Here is a 24362-nt window from a genome sequence, read left to right as displayed (position 1 = left end):
CTGGTCTTGAACTCCTGACCTCAGGTGATCCACCCATCTCAGCCTCCCAAAGTGCTGGGATTACAGGCACGAGCCACTGTGCCTGGCCGTAAATAGCTTTTAATCTATCAAAATTGTCATAGATGTGAGTAGTCGTCTTATTTTTTGTAATTAAGTGAATATCTGAATAACGGCTTTAGATGAGGATAAACAGAAATGGAATCAGAAAATATAGTATAACCTATTTCAGTTAACAGATATTATGGAATAATTAGCATGTTCCAAGTGGTGGGGACATAAAGAGGCAGTTAATAAATTAGTTCCATTTAACATGGACTCCAGGTAGAAAAGAATCCCAACTTCCTAGGCATGACAGAAAGGAGAATTTTAGCTCCTCATAAATGCTTAAACTGAAAACTTGGCTTATTTTACATTGTACAGGGCTTGTTAAATAAATAAAATAGTCACAATAGGTGATATACTTTAAGAACTTGCATTTTGTCTTCTTTATTCAAAGAATATGCCCCCACCCCGACCCCGATCTTATCCTCACCACAATGTCACTGCTTCAGTTTTCTCTCACCTGGAATATTATAACAGTTTGTTAACTGACATCCCTGACTCCAGCATCTAGAAGCCACCCATCCTTTCATTGTTGCCAAAATGGTCCTTCTAAAACACAAATCTGAGCTGTAACTTAAAAGCTCATTCAACAGGTTTTTTTTTTTGTTTTTTTGTTTTTTTTGAGACAGAGTCTTGCTCTGTCACCCAGGCTGGAGTACAGTGGCACAATCTTGGCTCACTGCAACCTCCACCTCCTGGGTTTAAGTGATTCTCCTGCCTCAGCCTCCCTAGTAGATGGGGTTACAAGTGCATGCCACCATGCCCAGCTAATTTTTCTATTTTTAGTAGAGACAGGGTTTTGCCATCTTGGCCAGGCTGGTCTCGAACTCCTGACCTCAGGTGATCTGCCCACTTCGGCCTCCCAAAGTGCCGGCATTACAAGCATGAGCCACCATGCCCGGTCAATAGTTCTTGATTTAGTTTGGATATTTTGTCCCTGCCCAAATCTCATGTCAAACTGTAAGCCCCAACATCGGAGGTGGGGCCTGGTGGGAGGTGTTTAGGTCATGGGGGTGGATTCCTCATGGTGTGGTTCTGTCCTTGAGATAGTGAGTTCTGGTTGTCATAAAAGTGTGACATCCCCCTCCCCACACTGCCATGTGCTCGCTCTGGCTTTGCCTTCCAACATTAGTAAAAGCTCCCTGAGGCCTCCCCAGAAGCCAAGCTATGCAGCAACATGTTTATATAGCCTGCAGAACTGTGAGCCAATGAAACCTCTTTTCTTTATAAATTACCCAGTCTTAGGTATTTCTTTATGGCAATGCAAGAATGGCCTAATACAGTTCTCAATGCTCACAAGGTAAAAATCCAGATCCTTAAGACAGTCTATAAGAGAGAAGCATTCTGCGTCTTCCTCTGTCATGCCTTATCTCTTTCTGCTCCTCTCCTTACACCCTACAATCTAGCCATTTAACTACTTTTTTGTTGTTTGTTTTTGTTCTTTTTTGAGATGGAGTCTCGCTCGGTCGCCCAGGCTGGAGTGCAGTGGTGCGATCTTGGTTCACTGCAACCTCTGCCTCCCAGGTTCAAGCGATTCTCCTGCCTCAGCCTCCTGAGTAGCTGGCACTACAAGCGCCAGCCACCACACCCAGCTAATTTTTGTATTTTTAATAGAGACGGGGTTTCACCATATTGGCCAGGCTGGTCTCTAACTCCTGACCTGATGATCCACCCGCCTCTGCCTCCTAAAGTGCTGGGATTATAGGCATGAGTCACTATGCCTGGCCTTAACTATTTTTTAATTCCTTGACCATACTTTTTTTTTCTTAACTTCTGGCCCTACACTAATCAGTTTTCACTGCTAGCCATTCTTAAGGTTTCAGCTTAGACATCACTTCATTTGGAAGCCTTCGTTTGGAAGTCTGTCCTTTATTCATCCATTTACCCAATAGCTATAGAGCAGCCCATGTTAGACATGTTAGGTTCAAGGGAGGTTACAGAGATTTCCAACCTCCAATCCCCTCAGTCTAGGTTGGGGTCCCTCTGTACTTTATTCCTCCAAAGTAGTAATTCTTTATTGGTCTATATGTTCACACAACTGTAACACTCAACGGTAGAATCCCCATCAACTGAACCAATGACTAGTGCTTAATCATGACTTGATAGTTAGAATTTGAATAAATGGATAGATAAAGAAGATCAGTCTATCAGGTGACCTCACGTTGAGACCTACAAGTTAGCCTTAGTTCTATTATTCTTGCCTCTATCCTCGTTTTTCTCTCTGTAGTCTACGATTACAATTTTTTTTTTTTTTTTTTTTTTTGAGATAGAGTCTCGCTCTGTCACCAGGCTGGAGTGCAGTGGCACAATCTTGGCTCACTGCAACCTCTGCCTCCCAAGTTCAAGTGATTCTCCTGCCTCAGCCTCCTGAGTAGCTGGGACTACAGGTGCGCAACACCACACCCAGCTAATTTTTGTATTTTTAGTTAGAGATGGGGTTTCACCATGTTGGCCAGGATGGTCTCGATCTCTTGAACTCATGATCCACCTGCCTCGGCCTCCCAAAGTGCTGGGATTACAGGCGTGAGCCACTGCGCCTAGCCTAGGATTACAATTTTAACTCTTTCTGTCCCAGAATCCCAAAGTGATTGTGGCATAATTTCCTATGTGGTTTTACAACAAAAAGAGAACTTTCTTTAAGTATGGAAAGCACTTTCCAAAGAAAAAAAGGAAGAGATATTCTGGAAGTTTTGTTTTTAAGCATAAAATTATTACCCTCCAGACCAGGGTAAGAATCCTGTACATGAGCCACAATGTTGAGTCTGATTTTGAAATTTTTGCTTTGTACAAAGAAACCTGTCACAGCAGAAAGGGTAGACTGAGAAGGTAAAAGAGGCCTGGTTGACCATGTACTCTAACAGGTATGCTAAAGTGCAGCACCTCCACTAGATTCCCGTATTTGGATTAGCATGTAGAGAGCAGACAGATGCAGTTTAACAACATATGAAGTCACAAGAGACAAATGTACTAATCCAGAATAGCAATATATTAATTTATAATAAAAATATAAAGTAGCTTGGGTCTCATGTTCTCTTGCTGCTGTCAATCTACATAGGAAGCTAAGGTATAATCTGAAACTGGCTTTCCCAGCCTGAAATCAGAGCAAGAGGAAGTCAAGTGGATTATTACGATGGCTAAAGGTATGATTAGCATCATAGTCATGACATACATACTGAATACTTCATTTTGCTTTTTAAATTTAAAAAGTAAAGCATGTATCTGTTTCAGTTTTATTTTAAGTCACAAATAAGCTGAAAGTAAAAAGCTTCTGCCTTTCATAACCAAGTACTCTGGATTAGTTGGAAGCTTGGTAGTTACTACCCATCAGAGCTCGCTTGGTCACAGGAGTTTAGCAGCTAAAAGGGATACTACTTGGCTTAGAAAAGGAGAAAAAGAGGCAGCAGACAGCTGGCACATGGGAATTACTTCAAAAAGGCAGAGATAGGTGAGCTGATGAATCTAAAATCATGTAGGAGACACAGGCACAGGAGTCACCTGCTACCTATTCTCAAGATCATTAAATTACATAGTATTACAGAGGTAAAAGTGCCCATTAGGGATCATGTAGTTCAGTCTCTCACATGTAAGAATGACTTGCTCAATGACGTAAACAAGTTTGCGGTCTGGTTGGGACTAGAACCCAGTTTAGTGCTCTGAAATTACACCATACTTCTTCTTTCCTATTTTTTATCAGGATTTGGAAGCCAAAATCCAGGGTCTCAAATGAAGCTTTGAAGAAGGGCCAAAGGAGAATGGGAAGAGTATCAGCGAGACAAGTGTGAAAACAATATGCCTCAGTGATACTGGTCCTGACAGGTGGCTCTACTAAAAGATCGCCATGGTCTCACTCTCTAGACTCAAATATTAACAGAGCCAAGTCATTTAATTATCTGAGCTTCAGTTTTCTCATACATAAAATGTATCTGAAAATAATTATACCTTGTTCAGAGTTACCAGAAGATAAAATGAAAATCTGTGTGTAAAGGAATATTAAATAAATATTGGTTTTTCCTATTTGCCATGAGTAAGAAACATTATCTTAGTCCGAATTTTTAACATTTGCATACTAATGACCAGAAGGTAGGAAAGAAGGAGGAAATAGTATGATTAGAAAGAGAACAGGCTTACACACAGAGAACAACTTGTTTTGTGACATGAATTGAGTAACCACATTTTTTCCACATTGCATCACTTGCTCCTTAGCCAGGACACTGAGACTGCTGGCCAACCTCTGCTGTTATAGAAAGCACTTTTGTAGGACTTACTGAGGGTGTAAAGTGTGGGAGGAAACAGTTGTTAGAGGGAATAACCTAACTGCTGGAATGATGACTGAAGCACCTAGTCTGGAAATGTCACCTGGAAGGCCTCTCTGTACCTTCTGAGCCTGGTCCTCTGACCATCTTCTGTTGAAAATCTAAGGACTCCAGAGACACACAGAAGAGAGGAAAACAGCAAACTTCTCTGGAAGCATCAGCCACAGAGTGAGTCATATTTCTTATCAGCAAGGTTTGCTGCCAGAAAGGAATGCATATCCAGCAACCTGGACACAAAGACTGTCAACTCTGTTGGCTCTGGAGAACTACCTAACTGCTCTAGATTTATTAGGCAAAAGAACAGTGAATTCCCAGGGCATGAAAATGAGAAAATTAACCTTAATAGGTTCAGTTAATACTGAATAAAGCCCAGAGCACCAAGGCTTATCCTGTTTTAGCCTCAAGTAACAAACATGACTCTGCTATCAGTTCCAGCACACCTCTCTTCTTGCTGCTTCCATAGAGCTATTACCTCACAGTGCTTCCTCACAATGGATTTACCATACTGACCCCAGGGTACTTGTTTCTTGCATCACAGAGAGGAGTGGCACTTTCCTGAGCCAAGAAAAGTGTGTTTCCCTTTCATTCTGCCCCAGGATCTCTCCACCTCAGTGCGACTATCCTAATCCTAGCAACCTCATTTCTTCCTTGTCCATAATTACCACTGTACAGCTCATTCTCCACAGACCAGCTCAAGTTATTTTTTTTAGATAATAGCTTTATTGACATAAGTTACATACCACAAATTCACCCTACATTTTAGTGTTTTCTAAGATATTCACAGAGTTGTGCAAACATCACCCCTATCTAATTTTAAAACATTTTCATTATCCTCAAAAGAAACCCCAATAGCAGTCATTTCCCTTTTTCCCTCCCCCAGCCACTGGCAACCACGAATCTACTTCTGTCTATATGTTTTTGCCAGTTCTGGACATTTCATATAAATGTAATCATCAGTGATTATCTTTTGTGACTGGCTTTTTCATTTAGCATAATGTTATTAAGATACATCTATACTGTAGAATGTATTAGTACTTTATTCCTTTTTTATTGCCAATTAGTATTTTGTCCTATAGTTATACCACATTTTATTTATCCATTTATCAGATGATGAACATTTGGGTTGTTTTATCTTTTTGGCTACTATAAATAATGCTGCCATAAATGTTCATTATGTGTTTTTGTGTGGACATATGTTTTCTATTTTCTTGAGTATATATCTATAAGTGGAATTACTGGGTCACATGGTAACTCTTTAACGTTTTGAGTAACATCCAAACTGTTTTCTAAAGTGGTTGTAGCATTTTCCAATCTCACCAGTAATGTTAGAGGGTTCCAGTTTTTCCACATCCTCAGCAACATTTGTTATTATCCATCTTTTGCTTATAGCTGTAGCCATGGGTGTGAAGTGGTATTTCACTGTGGCTTTGATTTGCCTTTCCCTAACGACAAACGATATTAAGCATCTTAAGTGCTTATTGGCTATTTGTGTATGTTATCTGGAGAAATATCTATCCAAATCCTTTGCTTATTTTTAAATTGGGTTGTCTTTTTTATTGAGTTATAAGTGTTCTTTTATATTCTGGATATAAGTCCAAGTGCTTTTTTTAAAGTAAATCAAATCTTGTCACTTCCCTGGCTTAGTACCTTCTAGTGGTTCCCTAACATGTTTAGAATAAAATACAATATTCCCACTCTGGTTAACAAGGTCCTACACAATTTGGCGCCTGCCCACTTCCCCAACATCATCTTGTACTGCCCGCTTTTGTTTGAGACAGAGTCTTTCTCTGTCGCCCGGACTGCAGTGTATTGGTGCGATCTTGGCTCACTGCAACCTCTGCTTCTTGGGTTCAAGTGATTCTCCTGCCTCAGCCTCCTGAGTAGCTGAGATTACAGGCGTGTACCACCACGCCCTGCTAATTTTCGTATTTTTAGTAGAGATGGGGCTTCACCATGTTGGCCAGGGTGGTCTCAAACTCTTGACTTAGGTGATCCACCTGCTTCAGCCTCCCAAAGTGCTGGGATTACAGATGTGAGCCACTGCACCCAGCCCCTTGTACCACTTTCTTGCTCAGGCAATGCATTCTAGCCAGAGCAGTCTGTTTTCTGCCCTTGGAACATAATAAACTCACTCACGTCTCAGCATCATTATATGAGTTGTTCCTTCTGCCTGGTTGGAAGTCTCTTTCCTTAGATGACTTCTTCTCATCATTCAGGTCTCAATTCAAGTATCAACTTTTCAGACAAATTTTCTTGAAAAGAAATTCTACCTAAACAAGTTTCCCCTCTACAAAGAACTTTTGTGAATGATAAATATGTTCATTGTTTTCACTGTGGTAATGGTTTCATGGATGTATATATATGTCAAAACTTTTCAAATTGTATACTTTAAATGCATGCCATTTATCTTATGTCAATTATATTTCAATAGAGCTGTTAAACAAAAAAAAACCCTTTACAATTATACCTTCACTATCACTATCCCATCATACTTTATTTCCTTAGGAGAAATTATTTTATTTCTGTCTATAAAAATTATCTATATGAAATTATCTTATTTCTTGATTTAAGTGTTTACCATCTGTTTCAGCCAACTAGAATGGAAACGTCATGAGCACAGCAATGTTGTTCATTTTTGTCACTTGTGTATTCTCAGCTTGGCTTACAATTAGGTGCTCAATAAATATTTGGCTAATTGAATGAATGAATTCAACAGAGGTTTAGAAAAGAGATCCTCAGACAATAAGAAGGGGGACTTTTCATTCCCTCAGATTCACCAGTACTTTTTAGACTTAAGAGGATGAGATTATTATTATTATCTTTACTAAAAGCAGCTACCTCGAAATCTATTCTGGATCTTTTCCACTGTCATCATCTGTATCATTTTACTGTTCATTTAGTCTGTGGCACTATTCTAGTACTTTATATATACTCTCTCATTGGTAGTGGTTAGTTTTATAATAATAGTATTATAATAATGATAATATAGCATATTGTAATAATCATATAGTATGTTATAGTTATAATATAGAATATAATGGCAGCAGTAATACAATAAAAATTTGTTTAGCACTTGCTAGTCATCAGATGTAAGCATTTTACCCATGTAATCTCATTTATTCCTCACAATAACTTCATGAAGTAGGTTTTTTACTTCATGATGTGGAATTTGTAGTTTAAGGAACTACACAACTGATAAAAGGCAGAGATGGACCTCAAACCCATGTCTATCTTACTTCAAAGCTTGTTCTTTTTATCATCCTGCTACAGTGCTTCTCAACTATTTTCACAATACAGTGTTACTCCAGCTCTTATCCAAAGCCCCTAAGGTCAGAGGAAGGTGTGTGCCTTGGGAATACTAGTACTCAAACTTTGAAATGGGTTAGGGACAAAAGTAAGAGAGATGAAAAGCTAGTTGCCTGAGAATAAACCAGGATATGTAGAGCAAGAAATGATTACTTTATCCCAAATGCCACATGCGGCTTCATTTGACACTTAATACTTACTGTTTCTAATTGCTCCCTGGTAGACCTGGGTTGTTACCTAAGCTGCTGGCCCTTTCTCCTCCCCTGCATACTAGTGAAGTACACTGGTGAAGACACGATCATGACAGACTGGGTAATCTGCCTTATCATCTGGGTCATGATTTCAAGAGCATGTAGATGGGCCTTTACCTTTGGTGCCAGGAGGCTGTAGGTTGTCTCCAGTCAAGGAACACCAGCCCACAGGGAAGATGTCCCGGGAGTCGAAGCGGCACCAGTAGTCAAAGGCCCCTCGCCACCCATCAAAAGTGACAAGCACCTCTGAGCCCCGAACCTCCCCAATAGTGGCTGGGCAAATGAAATGAGGGTTCTTCCTGTCCACAGCTTCTAGCTTCATTCCCATTTTGAAGAAGTTGTGGGAAGGCGATGGCGGCTCCTAGATAAGAAACAGAAATATACACACCTAGACACAAAAAGAGGCCATTATGCCAATAGACTACTATCTCATTTGGATGATTAAAAAGTGACTGCTATATAAGATTTATAATGGATATATAGCCTTTCTTTTAAATTACAGTATTACTTTATTTAAAGTATTTAAAATATTTTATTTAAAAATTTAAAATATTTAAATATTTAAAGTATTACTTAATTAATCCTCACATTTTGACAACTTTGCTTCAGCTTTTTAAAAAAGGAAATAAAAGGTTGCAGATAAAAGTTGAATCTCCCTTTGTGCCCTTCCCATATTCCATTCCCCCTCCACCTACCATGGAGGTAACAGCTACCCATGCATGTTTTATATTTTACTATATACGTACATACCCATTTGCCTACTTTTAAATTTTATATAAATTGTAGTATACTGCATATATCATTGTACAATTTGTTTTTTTGTTCCACAGTATGCTTTTGAAATTTGCCCATGTTGATACATTTTAACTCGTAATAGTATTTCAAGTTCATTTTAACTCGTAATAGTATTTCATTGTATGTATGTATCAAAATTTATTCATTCTCCTTTGGACACTTAAAGTTCTTCCCAATTGTTTACTAATTTTTTTTTTTTTTTTTCCTGAGATGGAGTCTCGCTCTGTCACCCAGGCTGGAGTGCAGTGGTGTGATCTCCACTCACTGCAAGCTCTGCCTCCCGGGTTCACACCATTCTCCTGCCTCAGCTTCCTGAGTAGCTGGGACTACAGGTGCCCACCACCACACCTGGCTAATTTTCTTTTTTTGTATTTTTAGTAGAGACGGGGTTTCACCGTGTTAGCCAGGATGGTTTCGATCTCCTGACCTCGTGATCTACCCGTCTTGGCCTCCCAAAGTGCTGGGATTACAGGCGTGAGCCACAGCACCCAGCCCAATTGTTTACTATTTTAAAAGAGTTTTAACCAACATTCTTGCACTTCTTTGTACACATGTGGGAAGGTTTCTTTAGGTTATACATCTAGGTATAGAATTCCTGGGTTATAGGGCAGATATATACATCTTCTGCTTTATCAAATATTGTTAATTTGTCCTCCAAAGGGGTTGTAACATTGTATACTTTCACCAGAAGTGTGGACAGTTCCTGGGTGCTAATTTGTAATGCAGTTACATAGATCAAGTTTCAAAAACTGTGTTGTACATTCTGTTCTGTTCCCTTAATCTTACTGCCTGATCCTGTAACAATAACATAGTCTTATTAAATGGATATCTGATAGGAAAAGTCCCCCTACTTTGTCATTCTTCAATATTGTTTTTGCTGTTCATTCTCCATCTTTCATATACATTTCAATTAGTTTTTCAAGTTCCATATACAAACCCTATTAGGATTCTGACTGGAATTACAATGAATTTATAGATGAATTTGGGTGGAAATAACCTTTATTATATACTATCAAGCCTTCCCATCCATAAACATGATAGTCTTTTCCATTTGCTAAGATTTCGTTCTTTCTTTCTTTTTTGGAGAAAGGGTCTGGCTCTGTCACCCAGGCTGGAGTGCAGTGGTATAATCTTGGCTCACAGCAACCTCTGCCTCCCAGGGTCAAGTGATCCTCCTACCTCAGCCTCCCAAGTAGCTGGGATTACAGGCACATGCCACCACACTAGGCTAATTTTTGTATTTTTTGTAGAGATGGGGTTTTACCATGTTGCCCAAGTTGGTCTCAAACTCCTGACCTCAAGTGATCCGTACACCTCGGCCTCCCAAAAAGTGCTGGGATTATAGGCATGAGCCACCGTGCCTGGCCAAGATTTCTTTAATGCAGATTTCTTCAACATACATTTAAAAATTTCCTCTATAAATATCTCATGCTTTTTCACTAACATTTTTTTCTAGGCAAATTACAATTCCATTGCTATCATAAGTGGCATTTAAAAAATTTATTTTCAAATCATTCAAATTTAACTGTTACTTTAAATGCAAATAAAGTGATTTTTAAAAATTGACCAACTTATTCAATACTGATTATTAGCTTATGCTGACTGACATACAAATTCTTGTGTGCTTGATTGTTACAAATTCTTTGTGTGCTTGACTGTTAAGAGATAAATCTTAAAATATTCCTCAGTGATTTATGGATTTTCCAATTTCACCATGTACTTTTGTCAAATTTTACTCTATTATACTTTGAGATTACATTTTCTAGGAGCATGTACATTTATGACTGTTTTGTCTGCCTGAAGAACTGTACTTTATCATTAGATAGTGACCTCTTTAATGTGTTTTATTTATTTATTTTTAGAAACAGGGTCTTGCTGTGTCACCCAGGCTGGAGTTCAATGGTGCAAACACAGCTCCCTGCAGCCTCTGCAGCCTCAACCTTGTGAGCTTAAGCGATTCTTCCACCTCAGCCTCCCAAGCAGCAGAGACTACAGGCACATGCCACCACTCGCAGCTAATTTTTAAATTTTTTCTAGAGATGGGGTCTTGCTATGTGTGGCCCACGATGGTCTCAAATTCCTGGACTCAATGTTTTTAGCATCATTTAGACTTTTAGTATCAAAGTCTTGTGTGATTTCCGTATAGTTTATACCAGCTTTATTTTGATAAAAGTTCATCTGACACATCTTTCATATTCTTTTATTTTTTAAAAATTAAAAAATTTGTTTTCCATCATCCCCATTCTCTGTAGATATTCTTTTACTTTCAACATTTTTGTCATTATTTTTGGTGTCTCTTATATATAGCATATAGCTAGATTTTTAAAAATCTGATCTATGTATGATTATAATGAGCTTAAGCTCATTTCTTGTGATAATTAACGTATCTGAATTTATTACAACTATCTTATTGTCTATGTTTTTATTTAATTTCAATTTCCAAAGTTCTTTTTTTCTCCTTTTCAATCAACTGAGTTTTCTTCTATTTTCCCCCTCCACTGATCCAGAAGTTAAACATTCTACTTGGAGTCTCGGCAGATCCCTTTAAGATTTTAACTGCATAGCTGGCATAGCAAAGTCTAAAACTCATCTTTATTTCTAGTCCCAAAGAATACAATAACTACTCCTGAGTTACATAGGTGCTAGGTAATTCAGAAGCAGGATGCTCTTAGTGTTGAGACTTAACTAGCAGCATAGGCAAACCTAATTCAATACACTTTACAGTAACTTTTACCCCATTAGAAAATTCAACAGATAGACTCACTGCCTCACTTCTTGAGAAGCAAGAACAAAAACAGGTTTTGGCTCCCCTGTTCTGCCACTTACTAGCCACGTGATCTTGAGCAAGCTCCCAATTCAAAAGTATTTGTTTCCTTAACTTTTAAACGGAAATACTAATTCTTAGTTCATAAAGTTAGCTGTGGGTATTACATGAGATAGTATATATAAATTCCCATAACATATTGTAGGCAGCAAAAATAGTCTCCTTCTTTTCTCTGTTTAGAACATGAACTCGGCTGGGCGCAGTGGCTCAAGCCTGTAATCCCAGCACTTTGGGAGGCCGAGACAGGTGGATCACGAGGCCAGGAGATTGAGACCATCCTGGCTAACACGGTGAAACCCCGTTTCTACTAAAAAATACAAAAAACTAGCCGGGCGAGGTGGCGGGCGCCTGTAGTCCCAGCTACTTGGGAGGCTGAGGCAGGAGAATGGCGTAAACCAGGGAGGCGGAGCTTGCAGTGAGCTGAGATCGCGCCACTGCACTCCAGCCTGGGTGACAGAGCCAGACTCCGTCTCAACAAAAAAAAAAAAAAAAAAAAGAACATGAACTCTACAGAACTCCAAGATCTATAATAAGAATAGCTCCTTTAGACTTGTATTACATTTCATATATTCTACTAATAATACATTTTAACTTCTTAACAACCCTGACAGGTAGACAGAGATTACTGGCAGCTGGGACCATATAATCTAATATATGGGACCTTATAGTCTAATATATTCCTCTGGGGATAATTGCTGCTTCATAAGCTACTAAAAAATCCTTCTGAACTAATTTCTGAGAAGGCATCTTTAGGCCATAAGTAAATGTGGACATCAATGGCTCAATATTTAACCTTAAGCAGCTGGGAGCTGGTGATATATGAGGGTTAGCGTACCTTGTGGAAAATCCTGATGGGAGCCATCTCTGCTCCATTTAACGTCTTCAAAAGGAACATGGGCCAAGAAGATGCATTCAGCCGAAATCCTGCAGCAAGCATAATGGGCAACAGATTTAAAATGTTTCAAAAATGAATGGTGATATCAAGTTCTGCCTTTAGAATCCAGCTACTCCTATGCTGTGATAGTTACAGAATCACAGACTGTTAAGAAAGGACTTAAGGGTTAAAAAGAAGAAACACCTCATTAGACAGATGAAGAAAATGAGGCACATAAGAGAGAACGTAACTTGTCCAAGGCAATGCTGTAAATAGTGGGACAGAGTCTCCAAACCAAGTTTCCTGACTAAGACAAGTATTACAGAACACACAACATAATACCTAGAAAACTTTCCTTGAAAAATCCAAAAATGATGTGATAGGATTAACGAATACTTAGAGATGATCTGGACAGTAGAGTATGAAAGGGGATCTAATAATCTCTTAAGAAGAAACCAAACATGTCAACTGATAAACCCAATATATAAGTAAATAATTTTGGTTCCTCTCAGTATAAACTAACTCACTACTTCTCTATCACTTTCTGTCTTGCACACATACACACACCAAGTACAAAATACTTTTTGAAGTTCATTGTTTACTTAAACAACTAAGGACCAAGGAATGACATTGGAGAGGATCGTCCTATCCAAAAATCTTCATTTTGCATTAAGATTAAAAAGAAGCTCTTTAAGAGCATCAAATTCCCCTAGACCAAGAGTGTATATGTGTCTATGTCCCAAGTTAGGCCAGTTGTCTTCTGACATGAGATTGACATGGGAGAAGAAAATCTTTCTTTGTCTGAGAACATGCTCATAAGGATGTTCGTGGTTTGGGCACTGCTACATGGAGAACATAACTGAGAATAAAGCCAAAGTAAGGCATGGAATGGAGAGACATAACAGTGTTTAAAACCCTGTACTCAGACACTCAACACCACATAAATCCTTGGACTTCTTGGTTATATAAGTTAATAATTCCTGCCTCCTCCTTTTTTCCCTCTCTAACCTGGTTTGAGCTGGGTTTTTAACTGCTACTCTTCTTTTGACTGTGGTTTTAAAAAATTCCCTCCAGAAATTCAGGCATGGTGTGTATGTGGGAAAACAACTCTCCTTAGGTCAGGGAGGGCTGAAGCAAGCCAAACCCAGAGCAGCTTTGCCATGAGTGGTTTGGTACACCTACGGATAAGGTAAAGCAAGGCACTACTGTTTTAGAGAAGTGGTCTGTACACCTTGGTATAGGGAGGCCTGCACAATTAGAAAATTCAGGTTTCATGCCTATAGTTATCAATGCGTAGAGTGCCTAGCCATGTAATTCCCAATTCCATTTTTGAGGCAGGGGTTACTGAGGGGTTTCTATCTCATCTGAAGCTTAAGGAGCTAAAAACTCCTCTCAGTTCTGGAAATCATTATAATATTATCATAATAGTTAATATATATTGAATGCCTACCATGTAGTAAACATTTTATATGTCATTTCTTACTCAATATTTGAAATAATAACATGGGCAGGCACTATTATTATCCTTACTCTATAGATGATATAAAATGAAAACTCAGAGAAGCAGCTTGTCTAGGATCATGCTAGTAAATGGTGGAGACAGATTTCAATATATGGTGGTTGGATAACAAAGTTTGTGGTTCTTTACTACGTTTCACTACCAGCAGGATCCTTCAAGAGTACAGGGACAAAGCAGAATATTATGAACCCAAGACATTGCTAAGATATCTTATTCCTCAACCCATTAGGTGATGTGGGACTCTATCCCTTCAAATTCAAGTATATCCGTAATTTATCTCAATATTCTTGGGCAATCATAGACAGTAGATAATTTTAACATTAAAAGGGACCTCAGAGGCCATGAAGTACGAAGATCTTACACTGCAGATGACAAAACTGCCAAGTCAAGAGGCTACGAAACCTGTTCATGGTCACACAAGCCAATCTTATAGTGTCAGGCTGGAACCCCAAGACTTCTTATTTGGTTCTCTTTTATTACACTATGTTTATTACACTATCTGTTTTATTACATTACGTTGCCTCCAAAAGTTAACGTTTATTGTACACATATCATGAGCCAGCAGCTTGTGCTAAGCATTTGCAGTGGATCACTACTACTATTTCGAATCAGATACTAGAAGAGTAGCACTGTTTCTGGGGCCAGACTGCCTGAGTTTAAATTCAGCTTTGCTGCTTGCCAGGTATATAACTTTTGGAAAATTACAAAACCTCTCTCTAGCTTCAGTTTCGTCAACAACAGCGTGGGATAAGAATCAATGGGCTGTTCTAAGGATTAAATAAGCTAATACACACAAAGAACTTAAAACACTGCCTGGCATATAGGCAGGAGTTAAATACTGGCTATTATTTTTACAACTATAGATGAAAAAACTGAGGCTTAGAGAAATTAAGTAAAATATCCAAAGTGAGTAAGTTAGTAAATGGCAGAGTCAGGATATGAACCCAACTGCTTTGTCTCCAGAGCTTTCATAACTAATCATCACATTAGTATCTTCAAATATTTTATACTCAGTCCTACCACACTGTCTCTAGGTAAGAAGAGTTGGAGTCATAAACTTGTGAAAGAGAGAAAATAAGGAAGATAAAAACAATAATTTGAGGCTATATTCAAATTAGGTAATGACCTAGGGTGTCTATAAGGAAAAGGACAGGTGGGTAAGAGGAAATCCTAACCTCTAAATGTAGAGTACCTCAGTGATCAGTCATTGCTTCTGTCTTCTTCTTGGCCCCCACTTTCTTCCTGTTAAATGATGACTGTCAATTTATATATCTAGCCCAAACCTCTGCTCTGGGTTTCATGTTCACATATCCAACTACCTCAGTCTATAACTCTACTTGGATGTCTAAGAAATCATAAAATGAGTAAGTATAAGATAGTACTCTTGATTCTACTATTCCCTCCAAACTTGTTCTTTCCTCCAGTTATCCCATCTCAGTTTAATAGGTGGCACCCCCTACTAAACCCAGGTGCTCAGACCAAAAAGACCAGAAGTAATCCTTGATTTTTCCCTTTCTATCACCCACCAAACCCAATTAATCAGCAAGTCTTGATGGCTTTCCTGCTTAATATATGCTAGATCAACCCACATTTCACCATCTCTACTGCTATATTACCCTATCTAAGCCAGAGTCAAACCTTGCCTAGACAACTGCAACAGCCTTCTAACTGGACCTCAGGCCTCTACTTTTGCAGCCAGAATAATATGTTTAGTTTTTAAAAACATAAATCAGGTCACATTACCTTATGCTTAAATTTCACAACACAAAACAGATCTAAACTCTTTATTATTCATGTTTACAAGGCTTACATGATCTGGACCTCGCTTACTCCTCATTATTCATCTCTTACCACTCCCTTGTACCCCCCTTCATTGGTCTTTCTGTTCTCAAATATACCAAGCTGTTTCCCTCTGCCTCAAACACCTTTTAATCAACTCTTTACAGTTAGTTATTTGCTGAGACATCACTTCCTCAGAAAGGTGTTCCTTGATTACCCAAAATAGCCTCCTAAATCTATCCTGCTTCCTTATTTACTCCTAGCCCTTATCACCATCTGAATTTTCTTTTTAAAAAGTTTAATGTGTATGTCTTCTTCAACTAGAAGATCCTTGATAGTCTTATTGAATTAAGGAAAAAACCCTCCATTTATTAAATGAGTGCCAAAAATTGATGAATGCTTTATCATGTTATTCCACTTAATCCACAAAAACCATACGGGGCAGAATTTATTAATGATCTTGCAGGTGAGGCCCCTGAAACTCAACGTTAAAAGTCAAGGTAAAGCAACTTACCAGTAGTCACACAACTAAGGTAGTGAGTGACTAAGTTAATATTACAAAGTCAGATCTCTCTTAATTCCAAACACAGGCTGCAAGTGCTCTGTGTTTAACAAGGATTTATTTTTTAAAACTTCATAAAGAACCACTTCTAAAGTGCTTCTAGGTGCTCCCAAGACTATGGGATCACTGGATAAGCTAGGATCCATCTATTTAAACTGGCTAACTGATGAAACTGGATTTAAGTGTGGAGCAGCAGGCCGGGCACAGTGGCTTTCACCTATAATCCCAGCATTTTGGGAGACTGAGGCAGGAGGATCACTTCAGCTCAGAATTTAAAGACCAGCCTAGGCAACATAGTGAGACCTTGTTTCTACAAAAAATAGAAAAAATTAGACAGGTGTGGTGGTGTGTACTTGTATTCCCAGCTACGTGGGAGGCTCATGCAGGACTACTGCTGTAGCCTAGGGATGTCGAGGCTGCAGTGAGCTATGATTGTGCCACTGCATTCCAGCTTGAGTGACACAGCGAGACTCTGCCTCAATACATACATACATACATGTGGAGCAGCAAGACTATAATATAATTATAGTCCATGCCCTCTCGTGGCAGGTAACAGAACAGCATTCACACCAGGAATTGATCAGTGACAGAAACATACAAAGGATTCAAGTCACTGTATATACTAGAGCATGTGACTAAATTTGCTAGGTAAGCAGTTTACACTGAGATCCTGACTCACTTGACCAGGGGCCTCAATAGAGGTTAACTTCTACATTAGCTCAGTGACTCTCAAACTTGGACACTGGAATCCCCTGGGGAACATTAAAGAATACATCAGATCCACTCCCAGAAATTCTTATTTAACTAATCTGAAGTTAAGGCCTAGACCCTGAAAATTTTAAGAGCTCCCTAGGTGATTTTAACAGGTAGCCAAGTTTGAGAACTATGCTGTAGACAGCTCTCTTTAGAAGAAACAATCACAGTAATAAGTAGAAGAATCAGTCAGCAATAACAGGGAGCTGTGAGGAGAAGAGTGGTAGCTTTGAGATAACTGAGGAGAATCATTGTACCCTACCTACTACATGCTTTGTCCTTGGAGGACTCCTCTGCAAGGGAGTAATATCCCTTATGAGAACAGAACACACATACGTATACATACACACCATAAAAGATTTTAATGGAAAAGGATGCTCTTCTAGAGCAATGTTTTCCAAATAAAGACCAGTTGTGGCAGAATCTCAGGACAGCCATTTTGCCATGCAGAATCCCAAGCCCCATTACCTAGAGCTTCTGATTCAGCAACTCTAGAAAGAAGTCCAGAGGAGGCCTGAGGAACATGAACACATACACATATGTACAATTATATAATTTTATTTTTTAAATTTTATTTTGAAGTTATAAACCTAGAGAAAATAGCAAAAACTATATAATGAACAACTATGTAGCCTTCAACTAGATTCAACAACTATTACCATTTTCCCACATCTGCTTTTCATCTACATATATTAATACTTCCACCCCTAAACTATGTGAAAGTTGGAGATGTTATGACACTTCACCCCTAAATACATCAGTATATTTGAAAAAAGACATTCCCCTACAAAATTGCAGTATTATCACACTCAGGAAATTTAATTAAAAATATTCTTATTTGTCCCTAAAATGTTCTTTAAAACTGTTTGATTTTTAAATACAGGATCCAATCAAGAATTACATACTGCATTTGGTTGTCATGTTTCTTCAGTCTCCTTTCATGTAGAATTAATGTAGAATAGTCCTGTTGCCCTTTGTTTGCTTTGTATGACACTGACATTTTTGAAGAGTCTGGATTATATTTTACAGAATGTCCCATAGTTTGGACTTCTTCTGATTGTTTCCTCATAATTACATTCATGCTAAAGAGCTTATTTATTTATTTATTTATTTAGAGACAGGGTCTTGCTCTGTTGCCCAGGCTGGTGTGCAGTGGTGCAAGGTTCACAGCATCCTTCAACTCCTGGGCTCAGGTGATCCTCCTGAGCAGCTAGGACTAAAGGTGTGCACCACCACACCTGTCCAATTTTTCTGTTTTTTGTAGTGATGGTGGGCTTGCTATATTGCCTAGGCTGGTCTTGAATTTCTGGCCTCAAGTAATCATCCCGCCTCAGCCTCCCAAAGTGCTGGCTAGGATTACAGGCATAAGCTGCTAGGCCTGGCCTGCTAAAGAGATTTGATAAAAAGTACTATACAGGTGATGTGGAGTATTTCTCATTGCAATACTGCAGGAGGCACATGATGTCAGTTTGTCTAATTATTGAAGATACAAAATTTGACCACATGTTAAGAGGTGACTGACAGTGTTCTTCACTGTAACTTCCCTTTGTAATTAATAGGCAATCAGTGGAGAGAAACTTTGAGACTGAATATCCTATTTCTCAGTATGTTTTTTTACCTAATGGTTTTAGCATTTATTGGTTACTCTTGCCTGACTCAATTATTTAAATAGTTTCAAAAAAGTAATTTTCTCTCATTCTTTCTACATATTTTTTTGAGACAGGGTTTCGCTTTGTCCCCTAGGCTGAAATTCAGTGTCAAGATCTCCGCTTACTGCAGCCTCAACTTCCCAGGCTCAGTCGATTCTTCCATTTCAGCCTCCTGAGTAGCTGGCACCACAGGTACGTGTCATCACGCCCAGATAATTTTTGTATTTTTTTGTAGGAACAGAGTTTCACCATGTTGCCCAGGCTGGTCTCAAACTCCTGGACTCATGTGATCCACCCATCTTGGCCTCCCAAAGTGCTGGGACTACAGGTGTGAGCCACTGTGCCCGGCCTCCTTCTTTCTATATTTATTGGCTGGCATTCTGCAAAGGAGACTTCTTCCCTCCAACTTTAATTTTTTTTTTTTTTTTTTTTTTTGGAGAAGGGTCTTACTCTGTCACCCAGGCTGGAGTGCAATAGCATGATCATGGGTCACTTCAGCCTCGACCTCCCAGACTCAACGGGATACTCCCACCTCAGCCTCACAAGTAGCTGGGACCACAGGTGTGTCATACCATGTCCAGCTCATTTTTAATGTTTTCTGGTAGAGATGGGGGTCTTGCCATGTTGTTCAGGCTGGTCTCGAACTCCTAGGTTCAAGGGGTCCTCCTGCCTCTGCCTCCCGAAGTGTTGGGATTACAGGTGTATCAGGTGATTTTCAGAAACCAAACTCAAGGTGTCCTCATTGCTATTGAGATGTAATTGCTTCTAGGCCTTTTCAACGAACAGTGCTTGGAAAGCCATATGTATATACAAATATATATACAAGTCATATGTTACTTATATGTATTACTTGAATAGGATGCATACATATATTTTAAAGGCCAGAGTAGATACAGATACTCTCCAATTCAAATCCAATACTATAGGGTTCTTCCTCATCTTTTTCCATATTAGAATCTTATTTATTCATTCACTCTATTTTCAGTGTCAGAAAATTAGTCTCAGATGGCCATGCCAAAACCACAAACATTATTAAGAAATCAGAATTTCTTTGCAGTCCATTTTTTCCTTAGAATATGCCCCATATTAAAGGTATACTGTGAAGGTTCTACATTAAAAATTTATTTGAATTAATAGTTTTTCCAATGTGGTTATGATATCCATTTGATTCAGTTTCATTTGTTTCTAACCAATTTTAGAGTTTGCTTTGTTCATCTTTTTTAGTTTAATTTTATTTATTAAGTAAAATATTTAATTCAAAAGTCAAAAGAATATTAAAAGATATTCTCAAAAGCCTCATTCTTATCCCGGTACTTTCTAACTTATTCCAAGACATGCCTAATGGGTGGCCTTTTCATTATTTTTTGGCTTGATATTCCTGTGTTTCTTTTTACAAAAATAAATTTAAAATATATAATCTCATGTGTTATATATGTGTATATATGTATATACATACATATTTCCCCTTCTCTTTCTCAAAAGTTAGCGTATTATATATACTTTTTGCAATTTTCTTTTTTCACATTAATGATATACCTTAGAAATCACTCCATATTAGTTTATAGAGCTCTTCCTCATTCTATTTTATGGTTGAATGGTACTTCATTGTGTGAATGTACTATATTACATTCAATCAATCTCTTAATGTTGCAAAAAAAAAAAAAAAAAAAAACCATGTGTATGTTGCTTTATTTTTGTGGAAGTATATCTTTAAAATCAAATTCCTGAAGTGGGATCCCTGGGTCAACTAATAAATGCATATGTGGCTTTTCTCAGATACTGCTGAATCGTATGCCCTCCCTCTCCAGTGTGAATTGTACCATTCTGCATGTTCCCAGCAAAAAAAATGAGAACGCTTATTTCCCCACAGCCTTGCTGTCTCCTCAAGCTTTTGAATTTTTGTCAATCTGGTAAGAAAGAATATCTCAGTGTCGTTTTAATCTGCACTTATTTTATTAAGGCTGGTTTGTATTTTCATATGTCTGAGGACCATTTGTGTATCTTCTGTCAAGTGTTCATGCCTTAAGATCATTTTTCTATAGGTTTTAGTCTTTAAAAATTTTTCTATTTATGAGTGTTCTTTATGAATTAGGGAGATTTATCTGTGCTTTATGTTGCAAATATTTTCTCCAATTTATCATTTGTCTTTTAGCTTTGCTTGGAGTATTTTTTTTTCTCTAAAAATGTTTTACAAAGTAAAATTTATCGGTCTATCTAGACTTTGAGTCATATTTAAAAAGGCTTTCCCCACCCCAAGTTTATAAAGGAATTTGTTTTCCTAGTACTCATATAGTCATTTTTTTAACATTTTGATCTCTAATGCATGTGCAGTTTATTCTGACATATGCTGTGATATATGGATTCAATTGTATCTTTTCCTAATGGCTATCAACTTATCCCAATGTCACTTATGAAAAAGTCAATTCTATCCAATTTAATATGCCAACTATCATGGACTGAATCTCCATCCCCCAAATTAATATGTTGAAGTCCTAATCCCCAATATAACTGTACCTGGAGACAGGGTTGTTAGGAGATGATGAAGGTTAAGTGAAGTCATGGGGTACAGCCCTAATTTGACAGAACTATGGCCTTATAAGAAGCAGAAGAACTCTCCCTCTCCCTCCACTTCTCTCCCTTCCTTCTTCCCTCTCCTGTGAGAACACAGTGAGAAGGCAGCCATAAGGTGGCTGTCTGCAAGCAAGAAGAGGACCCTCACTAGAAACCAATCCCTGCCAGAATCTTGACCTTGGACTTTCTAGCCTTTAGAACTATGAGAAAAAAAAATTCTGTTGTTTAAGCCAGACAGTCCGTGGTATTTCACTGACAGTCCCAGCAAACTACGACACTACTTTTATCATATAGCAGATTTTCATATACAGTCAGATCTATCTCTGGATTTGCTATTTACTTTACACTGCTCAGCCTGTCTATTCACATGCCAGTTCCATATAATTTTAATTATAGAGGCTTTAAAGTATGTTTTAATAGCTAACGGGCTTACTCTCTGCACATTGCTCTTTTAGGAGTTCCTAGCTATTTCTGAATTATTATATGTACCTACAAATTTTATTATATTTACCTACAAATTTTCCTCATTGCTTTGCAGAGATCCATTTTTTCCAGGTTATCATTTTCTTCCTGCTTGAAGGACTTCACTTAACACTTCTTGTAGTACTGATATGCTTGTGATTAATTCTCTAAGCTTTTGTATATGTCTGCAAACGTCTTCATTTCATTTTTATTTTTGAAAGACATTCTTGTTTGGTATAGAATTCTAGCTTAACAACTTCTTTTCCTTTTAGAACTTAAAAATGCTGCTCCACTGTATTCTGGCTTGCACTGTTTCTGACGAGAAGTTGCTGTCATTCTTTGATCTTCTGTATATCATGTGCTTGTTTTTCTCTCGCTGCTCTTAAGTTTGTTCTCTTTATCATGGGTTTTCAGCAATTTCATGATGATGTGCCTTGTGTGGTTTATTTCATATTCCTCCTGCTTGGGGTTCATTGAGCTTCTCTGATCTGTGAAATTATAATTTTCATAGTATTCGAAAATTTTTCAAGCATTATTTTTCTAATAACTACTTATGTGCTCCCTATCTCTCCTTCAGGACTCCAGTTATATATGTTATAGGCTACGTGAAGTTGTTCCATGGCTCACTGATGCTTTTTCAGTTCTTTTTCTCTCTGTGTTTCATTTGGATAGTTTATACTGCTGTTTTTAAGTATGCTGATCTTCCTCCTGCAGCAATTCCAGCAGTAATATGTTGTGGATCATTCAGTTTATTCTTCACTTGAGGTATTATATTGTATTTTCTACCTCTAGAAGTTCAATTTGTTTAAATCTAAATCCTACATTTCTCTACTCATAATTTCCTCTATTTTCTTGAACATATGCAATATAAACAACTGCTTTAATGCCCTTGCCTATTAATTCTATAATCTGTGTGATTTCTGGATTCTTATTATAATTGGTTAGTTTTTCTTTTGCTTGTTTGCAGGCCTGGTAATTTTTTATTGTGGTAAAATATGTATCAAATTTACAGTTTTAAAGTGTACAGTTCTGTGACATTAAGTGTATTCACATTATTGGGCAACTATCACCACCATCCATCTCCAGAACATTTTCATTTTCCCCAGCTGAAACTCTGTACCTATTATTAACCTCTTCACTTCCTCCTCCCCGAGATCCTGGAAATTACTATTGTACTTTCTGTCTCTATAAATTTGCTTTCTCTAGATATCTCATCTAAGTGAAATCATACAATATTTGTGCTTTTATAACTGGCTTATTTCACTTAGCATGTCTTCAAGGTTCACCTATGTTTTAGCATGTGTTACAATTTCCTTCCTCTTTAAGGCTGAATAATATTCCCATTGCATCTCTCTCTTCCCCACCCCACTCTCTTTCTGTGTGTACATATGTGTGAACATTTTCTTCATCCATTCTTCCATCAACGGACACTTGAGTGGTTTCCACCTTTCGGCTATTGTGACTAATGCTGCTAAACATGGGTATTCAACTATCTGCCCAAGTTCCTGCTTTCAGTCCTTCTGAGTATATACCCAGAAATGGAACTGCTGAATCATAGAATTCTACTTTTACTTTATTATTATTATTATACTTTAAGTACTAGAGTACATGTGCACAACGTGTAAGTTTGTTACATATGTTTACATGTACCATGTTGGTGACAGGCCCTGGTGTGCGATGTTCCCCTTACTGTGTCCAAATGCTCATTGTTCAATTCCCACCTATGAGTGAGAACATGTGGTGTTTGGTTTTTTGTCCTTACGATAGTTTGCTGAGAATGATGGTTTCCAGCTCCATCCATGTCCCTACAAAGGACGTGCACTCATTCTTTTTTATGGCTGCACAGCATTCCATAGTGTATATGTGCCACGTTTTCTTAATCCAGTCTGTCACTGATGGACATTTGGGTTGGTTCCAAGTCTTTGCTATTGGGAATAGTGCTGCAATAAATATACGTGTGCATGTGTCTTTATAGCAGCATGATTTATAATCCTTTGGGTATATACCCAGTAATGGGATGGCTGGGTCAAATGGTATTTCTAGTTCTAGACCCTTGAGGAATCACCACACTGTCTTCCACAATGGTTGAACTAGTTTACAGTCCCACCAACAGTGTAAAAGTGTTCCTATTTCTCCACATCCTCTCCAGCAACTGTTGTTTCCTGACTTTTCCATTCTAACTGGTGTGAGATGGTATCTCATTGTGGTTTTGATTTGCATTTCTCTGATGACCAGTGATGATGACCATTTTTTCGTATGTCTGTTGACTGCATAAATGTCTTCTTTTGAGAAGTGTCTGTTCATATCCTTTCCCCACTTTTTGATGAGGTTGTTTTCTTCTTGTAAATTTGTTTGAGTTCTCTGTAGGTTCTGGATATTAGCCCTGTGTCAGATGGCAGATTGTGAAAATTTTCTCCCATTCTGTAGGTTTCCTGTTCACTCTGATGATAGTTTCTTTTGCTGTGCAGAAGCTCTGTAATTTAATTAGATCCCGTTTGTCAATTCTGGCTATGTTGCCATTGCTTTTGGTGTTTTAGACATGAAGTCCTTCCCCATGCCTATGTCCTGAATGGTATTGCCTAGGTTTTCTTCTAGGGTTTTT

The 24362-nt window shown here is 38.2% G+C and overlaps 1 protein-coding gene across 4 annotated transcripts in view; it reads right to left on the bottom strand.

Annotated features, from left to right (window-relative positions):
• Positions 1-24362, bottom strand: part of SCMH1 (sex comb on midleg homolog 1 (Drosophila)) — a 172886-nt gene that overhangs the window by 106727 nt on the left and 41797 nt on the right. For all 4 annotated transcript variants that reach the window (XM_011955182.1, XM_011955183.1, XM_011955185.1 and 1 more), the window contains 2 exons: positions 12427-12515; positions 8090-8333 (listed from right to left, as the gene is read on the bottom strand). In XM_011955182.1, coding sequence (XP_011810572.1) covers positions 8090-8333; positions 12427-12515 — 333 coding nt within the window. The remainder of the gene's footprint in view (positions 1-8089; positions 8334-12426; positions 12516-24362) is intronic.

The sequence above is a fragment of the Colobus angolensis genome, unplaced genomic scaffold (assembly GCF_000951035.1).
Source record: "Colobus angolensis palliatus isolate OR3802 unplaced genomic scaffold, Cang.pa_1.0 Scaffold399, whole genome shotgun sequence".
NCBI lineage: Eukaryota > Metazoa > Chordata > Mammalia > Primates > Cercopithecidae > Colobus > Colobus angolensis.
This window is presented reverse-complemented; position numbering and strand designations above follow the sequence as displayed.